The 18,361-nt window shown below is 46.5% G+C and overlaps 1 protein-coding gene across 5 annotated transcripts in view; it reads right to left on the bottom strand.

Moving 5' to 3' along the window:
- Positions 1-8,913: 8,913 nt before the first annotated feature.
- Positions 8,914-18,361, bottom strand: part of AGK (acylglycerol kinase) — a 162,413-nt gene continuing 152,965 nt past the window's right edge. For all 5 annotated transcript variants that reach the window (XM_068122909.2, XM_068122919.2, XM_068122946.2 and 2 more), the window contains exons 14-16: positions 17,504-17,571; positions 14,778-14,859; positions 8,914-10,025 (exon numbers count right to left, since the gene is read on the bottom strand). In XM_068122909.2, coding sequence (XP_067979010.1) covers positions 9,882-10,025; positions 14,778-14,859; positions 17,504-17,571 — 294 coding nt within the window. In that variant the 3' untranslated portion in view covers positions 8,914-9,881. The remainder of the gene's footprint in view (positions 10,026-14,777; positions 14,860-17,503; positions 17,572-18,361) is intronic.

Genomic DNA, 18,361 nt, shown 5'->3' with positions numbered 1-18,361 from the left:
AACGTCACCTTTGCCCGGCTTCCCCCGGAGGGCCTCGTGCAGGGGGTGCAGGAGCTGGGCGATGCGGGACAGGAAAGGGTGGTAAAAGTTTACCATGCCCAGGAACTCCTGGAGCCCCCTGATCGTGCGGGGGCACGGAAACCCTTTGACCGCCTCCACCTTTGCCGGCAAGGGGGTGGCCCCGTGCCTGGTGACGCGGTGCCCCAAAAAGTCCATTTAGGCGACGCCAAACCGGCACTTGGCGGGGTTTACAATCAGGCCATGCTGGCCCAGGCGTTCGAAGAGCGTGCGGAGGTGGCGGAGGTGCTCTTCGCGGGACGCGCTTGCGACGAGGATATCGTCCAGGTAGACGTGCACGCAATCCAAGTCACACAAGACGCTGTCCATCAATCGTTGGAACGCCTGAGCCGCATTCTTCAAACCGAAGGGCATCCGAAGAAACTCGAAGAGGCTGAATGGTGTAATGATGGCCGTCTTCGGTACGTCCTCCGGCCTGACGGGGACCTGGTGGTACCCGCGGATGAGGTCCACCTTGGAAAAGAAGGACATTTTCGCCAACCGGGCGGAAAAGTCCTGAATGTGAGGGACCGGGTAGCGGTCGGGGGTGGTGGCGTCGTTGAGGTGGCGGTAGTCCCCGCACGGCCACCATCCCCCGCTGGGCTTTGGCACAATGTGCAGTGGCAACGCCCAAGCGCTCTTGGAGCGCCGTACAATGCCCAGCCGCTCCAGCGTAGCGAACTTCGCCTTTGCCGCCGCGAGCTTCGTCGGCTCGAGGCGGCGTGCCCGGGCGTAGACCGGTGGCCCGACGGTGGGGATGTGATGTTCCACCCCGTGCTTGACGGCCACCACCGAGAAGGTGGGCCGCGTGAGGGCCGGGAAGCTGGTGAGGAGGCGGGTGAACTCGTCCGCTGCCGGGAGCGTACAAACCAACCTCGCCGAGATCGAACCGCTCAGCAAGCCACTTGGCGAGCCACTCGGTGAGCAGCTCAGGGAGCTGCCCAACGAACTGCTCAGCGTGCAAGCAAGCGAGCTGAACGTTTCCGCCTGGAAGAGGCGCCTGTTCTTCACATCTACCAACAGCCCATTTGCACATAGGAAATCCGCACCGAGCAATGCCATGGGCACGCTGGCGGTTACGAACGTCCATTGAAAGCGTTGCCCTCCGAACCGCAGGGAGAGGCAGCGCTTCCCGAATGTGCGTACCGTTGGCTGCAAGCAATGCAGGGCCCTGGCCCGCGGTTCGCTTGTCGGACGTGGAGGCAGGAATAACGCTCACCTGTGTCGCAGAGGAAGCGACGCCTGGACAAGGTGTCCGTGACAAAAAGGAGGCTGCCGGAATGGCCGACGCTCAGGGCTGCTACCGAGCGCCGGCTTGGTAGTTTCCCCGACTTGCCGAACGAGCACGGCGGGCAACAATTCCTCGCCTTGTGGCCAAACCTGGTGTGGAAATAGCACTAGGTTTGCGGCGGAGGCGGAGGCCACGGTTTTCGCGGTGGTGCTGGGCGGGGCGTGGTGGCGGCCACGCGGTGTGCATCGGCATCAGCCTTGGGAACCGCGAGGTGTGCCTGCGCATCAGCCTCGAGATCCGCGACAGCTGCATCGAAGCTCGCCCGGGTCTCACAAGCTGCGAAAAACTTGTCGGCCTCGACGGCCATCGCGCGGGGTTCCTTTATTTTGGAACCGGCCAACGCGAGGCATACCTGTGCCAGTAGCTGGGGTAGAAAGAGCGCCCGGAATAAAAAAAATCCGGGGCTTTGTCACCCAGTAGCGAAAGCATGTGGTCCATCCGGACCGATGGTCGTGTGTCGCCGAGTTCGGGAAGGTCCAGGAGGCGGTCGGCCCGCTCGCACTCCGTGAGGCCGAACGTGGCGATGAGGGGGCACTTGTGCGCCTCGTACCTGTGGTCGGCCGGTGGGTTCCGCAGGACGGACACGACTCGGGCGGCTGTGCCGGGCCCGAGGGCGGCGATGATGTGGTAATACCGCGTCTCATCTGCCGTTATGCCTCGAAGTCGGAATTGTGCCTCGGCCTGCACAAACCATACTTCGGCCTGAGCTTCGCAAAACTCGGGGAGCTTCACCGCTACCACGTTGTTGGCCATGGCGCGTTCTGTTGGTCAGCGGCGGCTGAACCAGCGTCGAGGTCACCAGTGAAGTGCGGTGCTATGCGCACGACTTGCTAGCCAAGAAGAGAACCAACAACGCAGGTAACCAGAAAAGTCTTTATTTGCAAAGCTCAACTATAGCACTGAGGTGCTCGGGGCTGCGCGCCCCGTGTATATCCCGAGGCCACGCCTACCCCTCGGGCGTGGCTGACACCCTCTTGGTGCGCGGAATAATGACACCACACCAGCGCCATCGTGTCCGCCACAAGGCCCTATTTGTAGGAGGCACCTATTTGTGGGTCGCCCCAATTTGAAGGAGGCCCCTATTTGTGCGAGGCCCCTATTTGTGGGAGGCCACTATTTGTGGGAGGCCCTTATTTATGGGTCGCTCCGATTTGTGGGAGGCCACTATTTGTGGGTCGCCCCGATTTGTGGTAGGCCCCGATTTGAAGGAGGCCCCTATTTGTGGGAGGCCCCGATTTGAAGGAGGCCCCTATTTGTGGATGGCCAGTTGCAACTGCTAAATCAGAAAGCAACTGAAAATGCAAAGCTTGTCCACATATGTTTGTATTCAGACAGCTTCTTCTTCCGTTTGCTCAAAATAACAAAAATAGTTTAAAAAAAATACAAATTGATGATTTTGTGCAGCCTTGACCTTTGAGGTTTTTTTTTTTGGTTTTTTTTGGGATACTGAATCGAGGCTCGTGAAAGAGCTAACATTTATTTCACAAACAAATCAACCAGACAAACAAAATATATTAAAAGAGGGAGCGGAAGACAAGATGGGGAGAGAAGAGGAAGCACACAAACACAACATTTGAGAGCAGGGAGAAGTGTGGGAGGGAGAGGGCTTGGGGGGAGGAGGCGTGGGAAGGAGGGTGGGGGGGAGGTTTAAAACACAAGGGGACCAAGGACTTCCAGGACAGAAGTTGGTATTTCAAAAAAAAAAAGTGTAGGATTTTGGGTGAAATTAGCGGGGGTAGAAAAGATACGTTTTGGATGGGGGAAGATAAGAGATGGTGGTGAACAACTGTTTTAAAGACCTGGAGGGTGGAGTGGGATTGAAGAGAGTGAGGGAGTTTGTTCCAGAGGTGGGAGAAAAGAGGAATGAAGGAGTGAAGGTGAGCAGGAAGTCTTGATTTTGGCAGTTTAGCCATAAGAGAGTTGCAGGCAGATCTTGTGCGACCTGTAGGAATATTTGGGGGACAGAGCCCAGAGAGAGCTGGGGGGGGCAAGGCCAGAGAGGAGTCGGTAGAAGACGGAAAGACCACTAACCTGCCTGCGGTGAGTGAGTGAAAGGCCCTTGGAGTTAGCTTCATCGCGGGAGATTCCAATGATTCTGAACGCTTTGGTTTCAACAGCGTGAAGACGAGCCAGGTGTGGGGCAGGAGCACCAGATCAGAGGGGAGAGCAGTATTCCATAGAGCTGCGGATGAAAGCCTTGTAAGTGGTGAGGAGCTCAGGTGTACTAAGGAAGGACTTCGCACGACGGAGGATGCCCAGTCGGCAACTGGCTTTGGAGGCCAGATTTGAAATGTGGTTTTCCCAGGAAAGATCATGGCAGATAGTGAGACCCAAAAGCTTGAGTGACAGAACTTCTTGGAGAGGATTATTCAGAAACTGGATGGGAGGGTTGTCCAGTCGGTCTTTTCGGAGAGACATCGTAAGAGTGTGAGATTTGTCAGGATTGAAAGACATGTTCCACTTGTTTGCCCAGTCTGTGATTTTGTCCAGGTCTGCAGAGAGTGAGGAGGTTGCAGACTGCCGATCTGAGGGATGAGGAATGGAGCGACAGAGAGTAGAGTAATCAGCAAAGAGATAGAGAGGGTTTTCAAGAGAGTCACAGAGATCATTGATGAAGACCAGAAAAAGCACAGGGCCCAGAACACTGCCTTGGGGAACTCCAGCCTGAACAGGAAGAGGAGATGAGAGAAACCCATTCAGGGCCACACGTTGACTACAAGAGAGGAAGTCCGCCAGACATGCGTGGAGATTTCCATGGATACCAAAGGAGGAGGGTTTGGTGAGCATAGCGGGGTGCCAGACCGTATCGAAGGCACGTGAAATGTCAAGGGAGACAGCTCTAATTTCCTGTTTGGCGTTGAGGACCTCCATCCATTGTTGAGAAAGCAGAAGCAGCATGTCCAGAGTAGAGTGACCAGGTCTGAAACCAAATTGATGGTCAGAGATCAAGCCATTGGAGAAGAGGAAAGATTTTATATCTGAAGCAATAATGGATTCCATGACTTTGCTGATAATTGGGAGAAGGCTGATTGGTCTGTAGTTGCTAGGATCTGTTTTTGCACCTTTTTTGTGCAAAGCGGTGATGTTGGCTGATTTCCAAGCAGATGGCAGATGACCTTGAGCAAAAGAGAGTGTGAAGAGAACAGAGAGAGGGAGTGAAAGAGCGGAAGAACATGATTTTAGGACCCGTGGGCTGATGCCGTCAGGACCAGTTGCAGAATCAGAGTCGAGGGTTGACAGAAACTTTTCCACCTTGTCAGCAGGAAAGGACACAGAGTCCAGGGGCAGCTGGGTACGACTGGGTACGGTGGGTACAGAGAGGGATGGGTTTGGGACACAAGATTTAGAGGCAAACACAGAGTTGATGCATTCAGCTTTTTCACGTGCGGAGTCAGCCGTGCAGCCATTTGAGGTGAGGGAGGGGATGGAGGGGGAACAAACACCAGAAACAGATTTGACCAGACGCCACCAGGATTTGGAAGAGGGAGACAGATAAGAGAGTTCGGTCTTGAGAACGGTGAGATATTGTTTCCTGGCTCTCCTGAGGGAGGACACACACTTGTCTTGGGCTTTGTGAAAGGAAATGAGATTTCCTTCCGTTGGATTTGCTTTCCAGGAGACGAAAGCAAGTTGTTTCTGGGCAACAGCCTCACCACAAGATTCCGTGTACCATGGACGGGAGGAAGGGTATGACAACTGAAGACGAGATGGGATAAATCTGTGCATGAGAGAGCGCAATTTACTTTGAAAGAATTCCCAGGATGAGTTGATGTCAGAGGCGGTAGAGATAGGAGACCAGTCCAGATGATTGATGGCTGCTTGAAGACCGTGCCAGTTGGCCTGAGTGAAATGCCAGACTCGTCGACGCTGAGGCGGCTCTCTGAGAATGGTCAGAGAGATGTCCACTTTAACAAGCACATGATCAGATGAGCTGATTGGAGCAGAAGAAGAGCAGCAGACATTTTCAGGGAAGTTAGACATAACCAAGTCCAGAAGAGAAGATGCTACGTTGACTGAGATCCGGGTCAGGAAATTGACAGATTTTGTCAGTCCCAGTGAGTCGCAGAAGTCCTTTGCTGAAGAGCTATGGCTGGTGAGAGAGGTACCCACACCCATCCAACTGGCATGTTGCAAACACACTGGCATGTTAGATCTAAAAAAAAACACACGGGTGCAAACACATGTGGACACACACACACTCCATTCAAAGACTTATGGGAAGTTACGAGGGGCGGCAATTTGACATCTCACCCTCAGCGTCATTTTCCCTCAATACGCCACTTCTCCAGTGCACTTCTGTTTTTAAAATTCCACCAAGATAAAGAACCCAGATTTCGGAGATCACATTCCCGTTAGGAAGCGACTCATTGTTACCCGGCTATGCCAGGTACTTTTGCTGGTGTGTTTATACATATATGCTGTCTTTGTATAATCTTGTGAAAAATGCCAGGGGCGTAGAAAAGGCCCCTTTACATGGAATGTGCCATGTGCAAAAGTATAGAAAAGAAAGGACATTCCATAGCTTGTAGAAAATGCCAAACAATAGAAAATAAGGGACATTCAAAAATCTCGTGTGCATGCTTGATTACCCTTCTGTTCTTAGAAGTAATGCCAAGTAATGCTCGAGAAAAGTTCATATAAAGGTGCACCAATTTGATTCATGCAGCAGCATGAAGAAGGAAATGTAATTTCACCGATATACAGTCGTGGCCAAAGATATTGGCATCCTTGCACTTTTTTCGAATAACTCACAAAAACACAAGTTGAAATTGACAAAAGTATTTTGTCTCCACAATTCTTTGTTTCACTGTTAATATTACAGAACCTTTGTTTTTGATTCAGAACTTAATGTATCCTTTTAAATCATAAAATAAGAAGAAATGGCATTGACAAAATTATTGACACCATCGACTTAATATTTGGTAGCACACACAGCCTTTGGACAAAATAACTGCAGACAAGTGCTTCCTATCACCATGAATGAGCTTCCTTCACTTCTCTACTGGCAGTTTGGCCCACTTTTCTTGTGCAAAAACTGCTCCAGTTCTCCCAGATTTTAAGGGTGCCTTCTCCCAACTGCTGTTATCAGATCTCCACACAGATGTTCAATGGGATTTAGATCTGGACTCGTTGCTGGCCACTTCAGAACAGTCCAGCGTCTTGTCTTGAACCATTCCTGGGTGTTTTTTGAAGTGTGTTTGGGGTCATTGTCCTTGGACAATTTTCAAGTTTTGGTTTGCTTCACAACCAGTTTTGGTTTGCAAGACCCATGACCTTCGACAGAAACCCGGCTTTCTGACACTGGGTTGAACATTGCGCTACAAAATGTCTTGGTGATCTCCTGATTTCATGATGCCATGCACACATTCAAGGCACCCAGTGCCAGAGGCAGCACAGCAACCTCAAAACATCACTGAACCTCCTCCATGCTTGACGGTAGGGATGGTTTTCTTTTCTTTGAAAGCTTCATTTTGTTTTCTGTAAAGATAGAGATGATGTGCTTTCCCAAAAAGCTATAATTTAGTCTCATCTGTCCACAGGACATGCTCCCAGAAGGATTTTGGTTTGTTCAGTTGTGTTTGGCAAACTCCAGTTCTCTTATATCTCTCTCTCAGCAGTGGGGTCCACCTGGGTATCCTACCATGGAACCCCCTTTCATGGAGTTTGTGACGGATGGTGCGAGTTGAAACTGTTGTACCTTGTGTCTGAAGGTCAGCTTGAATCTGTTTGGCAGTTGATCGAGGTGCTTTCTCCACCATTCAAAAACTCCTTTGCTGCAATCTTAAATCAAGTTTTCTCTTGTGGCCACATCCAGGGAGGTGGGCTCCAGTGCCATGGGCCGTAAACTTCCTGATAACATTGCGTACAGTGGACACAGGAACATCAAGGTCTCTGGAGATGGACTTGTAGCCTTGAGATTGTCCATGCTTGGCTATAATCTTGTGTCTGACCTTCTCAGACAATTCTCTGGGTTTTTTTTTTTTCCTCCATGCTAATTGCGGTACACACAATGCCCCATAACAGCAGAATGAATCCTTTTCTCCATTCAAACTGGTTAAATGAGTTATTTTTATATTGGAGGCACCTGCAACTCACCACAGGTGAGTTCAATGCCAAAGTAAAGGATAATCACCTGCTTGAAATTTAATTACTTCCAAAAGTTGCCAATAATATTGTTATGTCTGTGGGGGGTTGGGATGCCTTGGTCCAGGTAGATTGTATAGGTGGTGTGCTTTGACTGTCATGAAGAAGAAGAAACCCCATGTAATAAGTCGGGATCCGGTAGACCATGTGTCGTGTAAGTGTATCTTTTTCCCCATGAGAGGGGTGGGGCTTGTTAATTAGTGAGGGATTATGGGTAAATAAATCCCCTGTGTGTAGTTGCCTCTGTAATTTATTCCTTTGTTCGCCATGACATACGCAGCAGAAATGGCCCATTAAACGCACTGATTAATAAAAACCAACTGGAAATCACGCATCGAACAATACCGCTGGCGCCACAGCCGCGACATCACACAGGCACGAAAGATTCGTGAGGCCACGCCCCGAAGATCAATGATTGGTCTTGTCTTGATTGGCACAGAAAGATGGGTAAGATGGAACGCGCTGATGTGGTCAGAGACAGGGACGAGGTGAGATGAAGTCAGAGCCGCGCGTTCAAAATAGTTGGAGCTGCAGACATTTTTCCTTCTCGGTTTGGGTCTGGTGGTGGACGGTCATGTGCTGACGTCTTCTCGTCCCTTCTTGTATTGGAATTTGTTGGTGAACGGTCGCATTTCGGTCGTTCTCTCAGCATCGCATTTTTATCTCTCGCCGCATCGATGTCCTTCTGGTTCTTCTCTCGTTGTGGATGTCATCGCGAACGGCCGTTTTAGGACATCTTGCTGGTGGTCGTGAGGAGGAAGAGCCACGGGCCGGGAACTGCAGTTTCCCGTGCAGATATAGTGAGGACAGGCGCGGCTGGAAGAGCGAGCTGCACGCCTGCTCATTCGCTTCGCGTGGGAGGCCTATTTCGAACCAACGAGCGCAGCCTGGTGAACGAGGGCACACTGAGCGCTTTCTCCCACCAAGGCCGGAGCCACTCCCGGATTGCTCGCTGGGGCCTGGAAGATTCCTGGCGAGACACACCAGCCGAGTTGAGCTAAGCGTCCACGAAAATTACACGTATTTATTTTCAGTTCTTTTATCCCTTCTGTGTATTCGGTTCTATCTGGGAGCGCTGCATTTAGGAATTTCGTTTTATTTGGTTACCTGCATTTCGTTAATAAAACCGGTATTTTTGTACATTTTACTTTCGTGTTGTTCGAGTTAATTTATGCAGGTGTGAATACGTCGGGTGGAGGCCATGCAGGTAAGTTTGTCATCCCCTTTTTCACTTTCGTGTCACGAATATCGTCATCATTGGATTGAACGCCTTGGGGTAAAGCTCATTTGGTCATCCGTGTTACACCGCGCTGTTCAACACCCCGTCTCCACCTGGATCTCTGGGGAAACTATTGAGGGCTAACCCTGGGGTAACACTCAACCAGACAATTAAATTTATTCATTCGATTTGGAGTCAATCCTTGCATGTCCATATGGATGTATTTATTGTTTACTTTTAATTCATATTATTATGAAAAAACCGAATATGCTCTCTTTATGTGTTGTATTACTGTCTATGTCTTACGTTGTGTAAAGTTGTGTGTGCACGTGAAATAAAGTTTATTTCATAAGTTGACGTGAGTTATGATGATTGTTTTGATTATGATGTGCTGATACTGAAATGTCTCTGTATTCCGTGTTATACAATTATTGTAAATGCAAATAAACAAGTCATCATAATATATTCCTGAACTAATGTTGTTCTTGTTATATTCATTACTTGGTTGTGCCACTGATGCAGTGCCCCTCTGTAGGTTAGAGCACGAATTTTGAATCCAGGGTGCCGGTGATAACTCGTCCCCTTTTTGCAAAACACCATGGAACCTTTAATATCCGGTACTGTCCTCTGAATTCAGAGCAGAACTGACAGAGAAAGAAAATCTGGTCCTTTGTGTACATCATTCAAATATGGAGAAATGGTATCATTGTTCATGGTGCACATGGAGTCAGGTAGTGAGTTGAGGCACCAAGATGATAGTTTTCGATGGAAATTGTGTTTCTCCGATTTTACTTCCTGCAAAGGCAGTGCTGGGAGAGCAATATGTTTTATTTAAGATATTACAAATATAACGGAGCATTTGAGATGATCACAAAAAAAAATACACGAGCAAGCAAAGCAAACGAAAATATCGGTGAATGATAACGAACCGATAAAAGTGCAATCAATACACCTGTAGTTCCTTGTGGGTGTTGAAATGGACAAACAATGATCAATCATCAGCTCTGAAACAACTACAGGTGGTCATCAGAACTTAAAAATGAAACATAATGACAGAAAACATATTTGGATGGATTATAAACGGTCTGCAATGTGCTGAGGCAGGTTAGAGACTCAACATGTTCATTCATTGTTGAATTTTGAAGCTGAAGAAGCATCTGTCAAGGTCCATCAGGTGCTTGGTTGAACTTCCTGCAGAAGCTGCTTCCTGGCAGTGGAGGAGCAGAAGAAGCGGAGCTTCCAAGGAAGAACGCGCACAGTGATGGGCATCGCATCATACTCTTCATGATCAATGTCGAATGGAGAATCCAACGACTTAAAAACAAATCGGAGAAACCACGTTTTCAGATCACTATAATAAATGCTCAATATGCACAAACTTTGATAGTTGTATTCTCTTTTTCTTATTCTCCTACATCAGTGCAGCTACAAACAGGCCACACCTCCAGGTGCACCATGGAGTTCACCTCAAGCTGTGCGCATTATGACTCGTGGATGTAAAAAAATGAAAACGAGTTTATCAATACGAGACAGAATTCACAAAAAATATTAACAAAACAATGTCAGAGAAGGAATATGTATGATTTGTGTGCTTTGGTTGTGTTTTAAACGCGTCTCGGCAAATACAAAAGGTCCATCATTTCTCTACAACTCAGGTTTTCTTGTTATAAACAAAGTTTTTTTACACATAGTCTGAGGCTCCTGGAACAGACTTCACACAAACCACACACATGCATACAGACAGAGCTGGAGACAATACAGGAGTGGGTTTCAGACAAACAAGGCCGGGAGAAGCAACACAACTTCCCTGGGCACTCTACGTACCGACGACGCTGACTTAACGTGTCGCTTTTCTTTCCACATTCAGCAGGAGAATGAATCAGAAATCTCTTCCTCTGCCCTCCCCTCCACAACCCCCATGACATGCCAACACACCAAGTTTATCTGTGCTCTATCCTCTAAATGCTAGTCTTTGGCATGATGTCTCACAAAGCAGATGCTCCAACCATAATGCCATGCAGTTGCAGACATATTTATTGAATAATCATTTATTATTTAAAAATTATTTAAACTTGTATTGTTTTTTTGACAACTTGCACACCTGACAATTTTATCGGTTTTCATTGATTGCACTCATCTGCAAATGTTGCCCAGGTTTATTTCACATCCAAAACTTCTGAAATGAAAATTCATTCTGGGCTGAAGAAACACTCTACGGAAGTTTTCATCATTCCTGTGGGTTTAGTCACTCTTCCCTTCCTCAAATACAAGGCGAATGCCTCAACTCTGTGTTTGCCTCATAATCTTGTGTTCCAAACCCATCTCTCTCTGTTCCCACCTTTCCCAGTCGAACCCAACTGCTCCTGGACTCTGTGTCCTTCTCTCCTGACAAGGTGGAGAAGTTTTTGTCAAACCTCGATCTGATTCAGCAACTGGACCAGATGGCATCAGCCCACGGGTCCTAAAATCCTGCTCTTCCGCTCTATCTCACCCTCTCTCACTGTTCTTTTCACCCTCTCTTTTGCTCAAGGTCATCTGCCAGCATCTTGGAAATCAGCAAACATTACCGCTTTACACACAAAAAGTGCAAAAACAGATCCTTGCAACTACAGACCAATCAGCCTACTCCCAATTATCAGCAAAGTCATGGAATCCATCGTTGCTTCGGATATCAAATCCTTCCTCTTCTCCAATGGCTTGACCTCCGATCTTCAATTTGGATTCAGACCAGGTCATTCTACTGTGGACATGTTGCTTCTGCTGTCTCAACAGTGGATGGAGGTCCTCAATGCCAAACATCAAATCAGAGCTGTCTCCCTTGACATATCACGTGCCTTCGATACAGTCTGGTACCCAGCTCTGCTCAACAAACTCTCCTCCTATGGTATCCATGGAAATCTCCACGCATGGCTTGCGGACTTCTTCTCTGGTCATAGTCAATGTGTGGCCCTGAATGGATTTGTCTCATCTTCCCTTCCTGTTCTGGCTGGAGTTCCCCAAGGTTGTGTTCTGGGCCCTGTGCTATTTCTGGTCTTCATCAATGATCTCTCCAACTCTCTGGAAAATCCTCTCTATCTCTTTGCTGATGACTCCACTCTCTGCCGCTCCATTCCTCATCCCTCAGATCGGCAGTCTGCAGCCTACTCAATCCCTGCAGACCTAGACAAAATCACAGACTGGTCAAACAAGTGGAACATGTCTTTCAATCCTGACAAATCTCACACTCTTACAATGTCTCTCCGAAAAGACCAACTGGAAAACCCTCCCATCTACTTTCTCATCAATCCTCTCCAAGAAGTTCTGTCGCTCATGCTTTTGGGTCTCACTATCTGCCATAATCTTTCTTGGGAAAACCACATTTCCAAGCAGGCCTCCAAAGCCAGTCGTCGACTGGGCATCCTCCGTCGTGCGAAGTCCTTCCTTGGCACACCTGAGCTCCTTGCCACATACAAAGCTTTCATTCGCAGCTCAATGGAATACTGTTCCCCCCTCTGGGCTGGTGCTCCTGCCTCACACCTAGCTCGGCTTCACGCTGTTGAAACCAAAGATTTCAGAATCATTGGAATCTCCTGCGATGAAGCTAACTCCGGGGACCTTTCACTCATTCACCGCAGGCAGGGTGGTGGTCTTTCTGTCTTCTACCGACTCCTCTCCGGCCTTGCTCCCCCAGCTCTCTCTGTGCTCTGTCCCCCAAATATTCCTGCAGGTCACACAAGATCTGCCAGCAACCCTCTTATGGTTAAACTGCCAAAATCTAGGCTCTCTGCTCATCTTCACTCTTTCATTCCCCTTTTCTCCCGCCTCTGGAACAAACTCCCCCACTCCCTTCAATCCCACTCCTCCCTCCAGGTCTTTAAAACAGCTGTTCACCACCATCTCTTATCTTCCCCCATCCAAAACCTCGATCTTTTCTACCCCCGCTAATTCACCCCAGAGACACTTTTTTGAAATTCCAACTTCTTTCCTGGAAGTCCTTGCAGTGTCCATATGTTTTATACCTCTCCCACCTCCCCCCAAGCCCTCTCCCTCCCACGGTTCTCTCGATGTCCCTGCTCTCAAATGTTGTGTTTGTGTCCTTCCCCCTCTCTCCCCATCTTGTCTACAGCTCCCCTTATTTTGTGTTTTATGTGTCGGTTTGACTTTTTGTGTGATTAATGTTAGCTCTTTCACGAGCCTCGATCTTGTATACAAAAAAAAAAAGACAAGATAATTACTCTTTCCCTTTTATTAAATCCACACGAGTGATTTGTTCTTTGGACATTGTGACCAAAAAGTTATTATCCAGTGCATGATCCATCCCACCATTAAGAGGCCAAAATTTTAATTCATTCAAGATTCATCGGGTGGGCAAAAACAAATTATTGTTTTTCTTTTCTTTTGAGGTTGTCAATATTCATCAGATATTAAATGAATCTTTTGCAAGAAAGCAGTTCAGTACATTTTTCCACATGTCAAATAGACATTTGGACAATTTTCCACATATCAGATGAGACAAAGAGTGTCTCATTGGTGCAATGACATTCCAGAGCTTTATTTGGGAGAATATTGGCACTATTCGGCAACACAGCATTATTTGACTTCACGGAGAATCTGAATAGAAAGGCCTCAGAAACTGTTGGGAGGCTTTCCAAAAAAGGCTGAAGCACTTTGAACTGCAATGAATCACAGTCCTGGCAAATCAAGACAAGAGCGAAGTCTATGGCACGCAATCCCAAATCTCAAAAATCCCCACGCTTCCCACCGAAAGCATGATTGAAAGATTCACCAGAAATGACCCGATTTTCAAACTTTTAGTTAAAATATTTTTCCCCGTTTTGGCCCCTGTGACTTCAAGTCCCCAACCCTGGGCATGAACCTGGGGTCAAATCTAAACAAGCGTTACGCCTAGGTCCCCCGTCGCTGAAGTGATGCGAGTTGACAAAGTGGAAGACGCAAGGCGGCCATCTTGGATTTTGACGTGGCGACCCAATTTTCAATAGCGTTCTTCCTTATGCCGAGATACATCCACACACCAGATTATAAGTTTGGTACTTCGCATATATTTCAAGATATTTCGCTCACAATGTTCAGACATATATATGGCGGCGGCCATCTTGGATTTTGACGTGGTGACCCAATTTTCAATAACGTTCTTCCCTGTGCCGAGATACACCCACACACCAGATTAGAAGTTGGTACTTCGCTTATTTTTCAAGATATTCAGCTCACAAGGTTCAGACATACATGGCATCAGACATACATGGCGGCGGCCATCTTGGATTTTGACGTTGGTTGCACCCACACACCAAATTTGAATGCGGTCCTTCGCGTACGCACGCACGCACGCCCGCCCGCACGCACAGACGGACAGACGGACACACGGACGGAGGGGAAAGCCATAGTCCCCCTTTCGCTCCGCGGTGCGACGGGGGACAAAGAATTGTTGCACATTTCATTCATCCCCCAATGTTGATTGCAAATACAAAGTTTCATTTAAAAATATGTTGCAATGTGCCCGTAATTGCATTTTTTGGCATTTTACCTTTTGACCCCACCCCTGGGGGTTCCCGTACTCTTCACAAAGGACACAATAGGATCTTAACGTCCACCAACTAATGCTGGCAGACGGGTCGCCCAGTTTAACGCCTATCCGAGGGACAGCAGACACATTGTTAAATCAAGCTGCCTGTGGAATAGTTTATGGCGAGGCAGAGATTCAAACCCAGGCTAGACAGCTTAGAGACGAGTATACATACCTCGAAGAGTCTCGGCCTTCCTGCCAGTCCCTGTATATTTTAACGTGTATCTTATAGCACTGCTACAGTTGGGAGGGCCAAACTAAAATAAATGCCATACTAAACTAACCCATTTCTGGGGGAATTATCATCTTCTTTCAGCATCCACTTATCGTAGTGACATGTTGGGGGAATGAGCCCATCTGTAACATGGTCCTTCACTAGAAACATGAACAACTGCAATAATTTGCTCTGTGATTTTAGGCATACATATTCCATATGAAATATATGATGCTATCTCGAGATACCTGCTCAGAATATTTCATATTTAATGATAATTTACTTGACATACCTCTGGGTGGAGAACACACTCTTGCACTTGCAAGGTTTTGCAGCTTCCTTCAATCATGTCGACCAAATTGTGCTTGCTAAACCTGTAAAAGCAGGGGTCAAAGTTAATGTTTTGCAAAATATCTAAATACACAGCCCCCCCCCCCCCCAAAGTTTTCACATTTTGATACCACCTGCAGTTATGTCATGATATTTTCAAATTGAACTAAATATATCATCTTCACAAACTACTCCAAACTGATAAAACTAAAGCATGCAGATAAAATGTGAATAAGTTTGATTAACAAACAAAATCAGATGATTCTCAGTTGCATAATTATTCACCCCCTTTGCCGAATTAACCCTGAATACTTCAGGAAATTATTTGTGTGAAAGGTTACATAATAAATGTAAAAGCTTTCACCTGCATGTAATCAGTGATTTAACTTAAAAAATTAAGCTCCCTGACTTATCTGAGTTTCAAGGTGCAACTCAATTGGTCAAGCAAGGAGCTTTCCAAAGACGTCAGACATAAAATGGTGGAGAAGCATCGTTCAGGAGAGGCTTATAAGAATATTTGTCACTTATCACTTTGAGTATGGGGAAATCCATCATCAAGAAGTGGAAGACAAATCATACCACCCAGACTCTACCCAGATCAGGTCGCCCACCCAAACTCAGCAGCCGGGCAAAGCAGGAAACTGTTCGGGATTTCACCTGTAAATCCACCAATGACTTTGAAAGATCTGCAAGGTTCTGTGTTTGAGATTGGGGTCAGTGTTAATCAATCAACAATATCAATATTCTTCACAATATCCTATTCCCTTCACAAAGCTGGCCTCTCTGGGCAGGTAGCAAGAAAGAAGCCATTACTGCAAAAGACGTATCTAAAAGCTTGTATGGAGTTTGCGAAAAAGCATCTAAATGAGACTGCCGGCATGTGGAGACATGTTTTGTGCTCAGACGAGACATAAATTGAGCTTTTTGGTCTAAATTCAGAGTGTTACGTCTGGTGCAAGCCCAACTGCATATCATCCAGTGGATACCATCCCTTCTATTAAGCATGGTGGTGGCATCATCATGTTATGGGGCTGCTTTTCATCAACAGGGACTGGCACCCTTGTCAGGATAAAAGGGAGAATGGACAGTGCAAAGTACAGGAGAATCGTTGATAAAAACCTGCTTGAGTCAGCCATGAATCTGAAACTGGGTAGGAGAATCACATTTCAGCAAGGCAATGATCTGAAGCACAAAGCGAAAGCCACAATGAAGTGGCTGAATAAGAAGAAAATAAATGTTCTTCAGTGGCTCTGTCAAAGTCCTGACTTGAACCCAATTGAACATTTATGGCGAGACTTGAAGATTGCAGTCCATAGGTGTTCTTATTTACCATTTTCGTGTATGAACAACACATGAATCATCACAATCCTGTAATGAATATTTTTTGTTGTGGTAACTTGTTGTTCATACATGTAATCCAGCAGTCGAATGACAATTTTACTATGGTTGGTTTTACCTGAAGGAATCTTTGGCCAATCAAATTTAACATCAGGCATCAAATTTAGCAATCTTTGACCAATCAAATTTAACAATCTTTGACCAATCAAATTTAACATCGGGCATCAAATTAATCAACCTATGGCCATATTGGATAAAAGAAGCAAATACCAAAATTAACAAGAAAGGGCAATCAGAGATTGCAAACCCTCGCCAGGATGTGTTTGTCAGTGGTTTTTAAGGCTTTTGTTCTGAAACAAATATGGCGGCAGAACCACGTGACCGATGACATCATCATTATTATTTTTTCTCCACTAATTTATTCCTAGATTATGTTCAAGAAATTTCATCTTGATCGGATGAAGTTTTGTACTTGTCAAATTATGACGTCATAATGGAGGCAGATATGACATCATCATTAACATATTTTATTCCCCATGGAAAGTTCTTTACAATGAGCCATGTCTCAATTTTTTATATTCAGCGCTTTCAGAGCTATAGAGGTGCAATTTTTTTCGGTTTTCCCAAGATGGCGCCTGACCACGTGATCTATGACGTCATAATTATCATTAAAAATTATACAGGTGGAGTTGCACCCGTGGTGAAAATTTCCTGTCAATCGTACCAACGGTTGCAGAGAAAATCATATTTATTCTGTGTGGACAAACAAACACACAGACAAACGGACTAAAATGCAATGCACTCTCCTCAGGCGAGGGTAAATATGCTACCATAGTGATTACCCAGCGCAAGCAAAGCAAAAAGAGGGGTTAATCAATTGGTTCAGGTCAGTCCATCTGTCTGTCTGTCTTATCAGTTTATGATAGAGGAACAACTTATTTAAATTGAATGTTGTATTTTGAGCACAAATCGGAACATGAATGGGAAGACAAATTTGCCGTTTTATCGTACTTTGGCTCTGAATTCATCCCGATAACAAATCTACGGAGAGAGGTGAAATAATATTTTTACTCTATCTCCCTGCCTGGCAGGCAAACAAAATTGAAAAACATTCCAAACAGGACACTTGCTGTTTTTAAGGATGTTGTGAAGGACACAAACAACAGGCAGAGATTACTTATGCAACGTGTTAGTAGGGTAAAGTCAGACACTGTGTAAAATGGCGGTTAAACCTAGAATTAATTTCCTTATACGAGTATGACTTCAGACCTCTTTAAAACTTTATTTAAATTTAATTATATACTGTGGAACACAAATCACCTTCAGAAACAGAATAAATCTCTGACTCACGCTGCTTTGAGGAAGTCCAGTTTGGAAAATGACTCGGGCATCAGGCAAACCTCCACAGCTTCAGGTTTCTATGCGAATACAAACAAAGCTAACATTTGTATAATCATTGGATTCAATGTTCTATACAATTAGACACCCATTTGTGGGTGTAAAAAAAAGAAAGAAGTATATATATATATATATATATATATATATATATTGTTACGGACACGGCTAGGATGTTGTTTGCCGAGCGGATGGCCGCCGCGCCCGAACAGTTACCCCGACTAACCCGATTCCTGAACGTTGGCCAAAATCGCGCCACAGATATTCAATGGGGAAAAGACTAAAGGGAAGGATGTGAAGAAGAAGAAGAAGAAGACAGAAGTAGGGAATACGGATATAATTTATTTGCTATTTACAACCAAAAGTAACCAAGGAGAAGGAAGGATAATAAAATAATTTACAGAAGAAATCAGAGAGACAGTGAAAATCGCTAGCTTATCTATGCAGTCTTACTTAACCCAGGACAGAACAAACAAGACGGACTCACACGGGGAATTGCAGAGTGGATTGGCTGGAAGGAGGTGGGTGGCTGGAGGGGGAGGAAGGCACGGAGCTGGCTGGAGCTTGATCCCGCACGGGACGTCGGGCTGGACCTCGACGGCCGCCGATGCCACCGATCCTGTCGTGTGCGCGGGGTAACGGGTCGGAGCTGCTTGGTGGAGCCAACGCTGCTGGTGGGGGGTCTGGTGTGACGGATTCTCTCTCCCTCTCTCACAAACTCCAGGACTCTTTCTCTCTTTGCTTCGCTTCGCCCCTTCTCTCCTCTCTCTTTCTTAGTCCAACCCAGTCCAACAACTTCCTCTCTTGCTTAGT

The sequence above is a fragment of the Myxine glutinosa genome, chromosome 1 (assembly GCF_964187855.1).
Source record: "Myxine glutinosa chromosome 1, kmMyxGlut1.1, whole genome shotgun sequence".
Classification (NCBI taxonomy): Eukaryota; Metazoa; Chordata; class Myxini; order Myxiniformes; family Myxinidae; genus Myxine; species Myxine glutinosa.
Note: the sequence above shows the minus strand (reverse complement) of the source record. Positions and strands in the feature narration are given on the sequence as shown.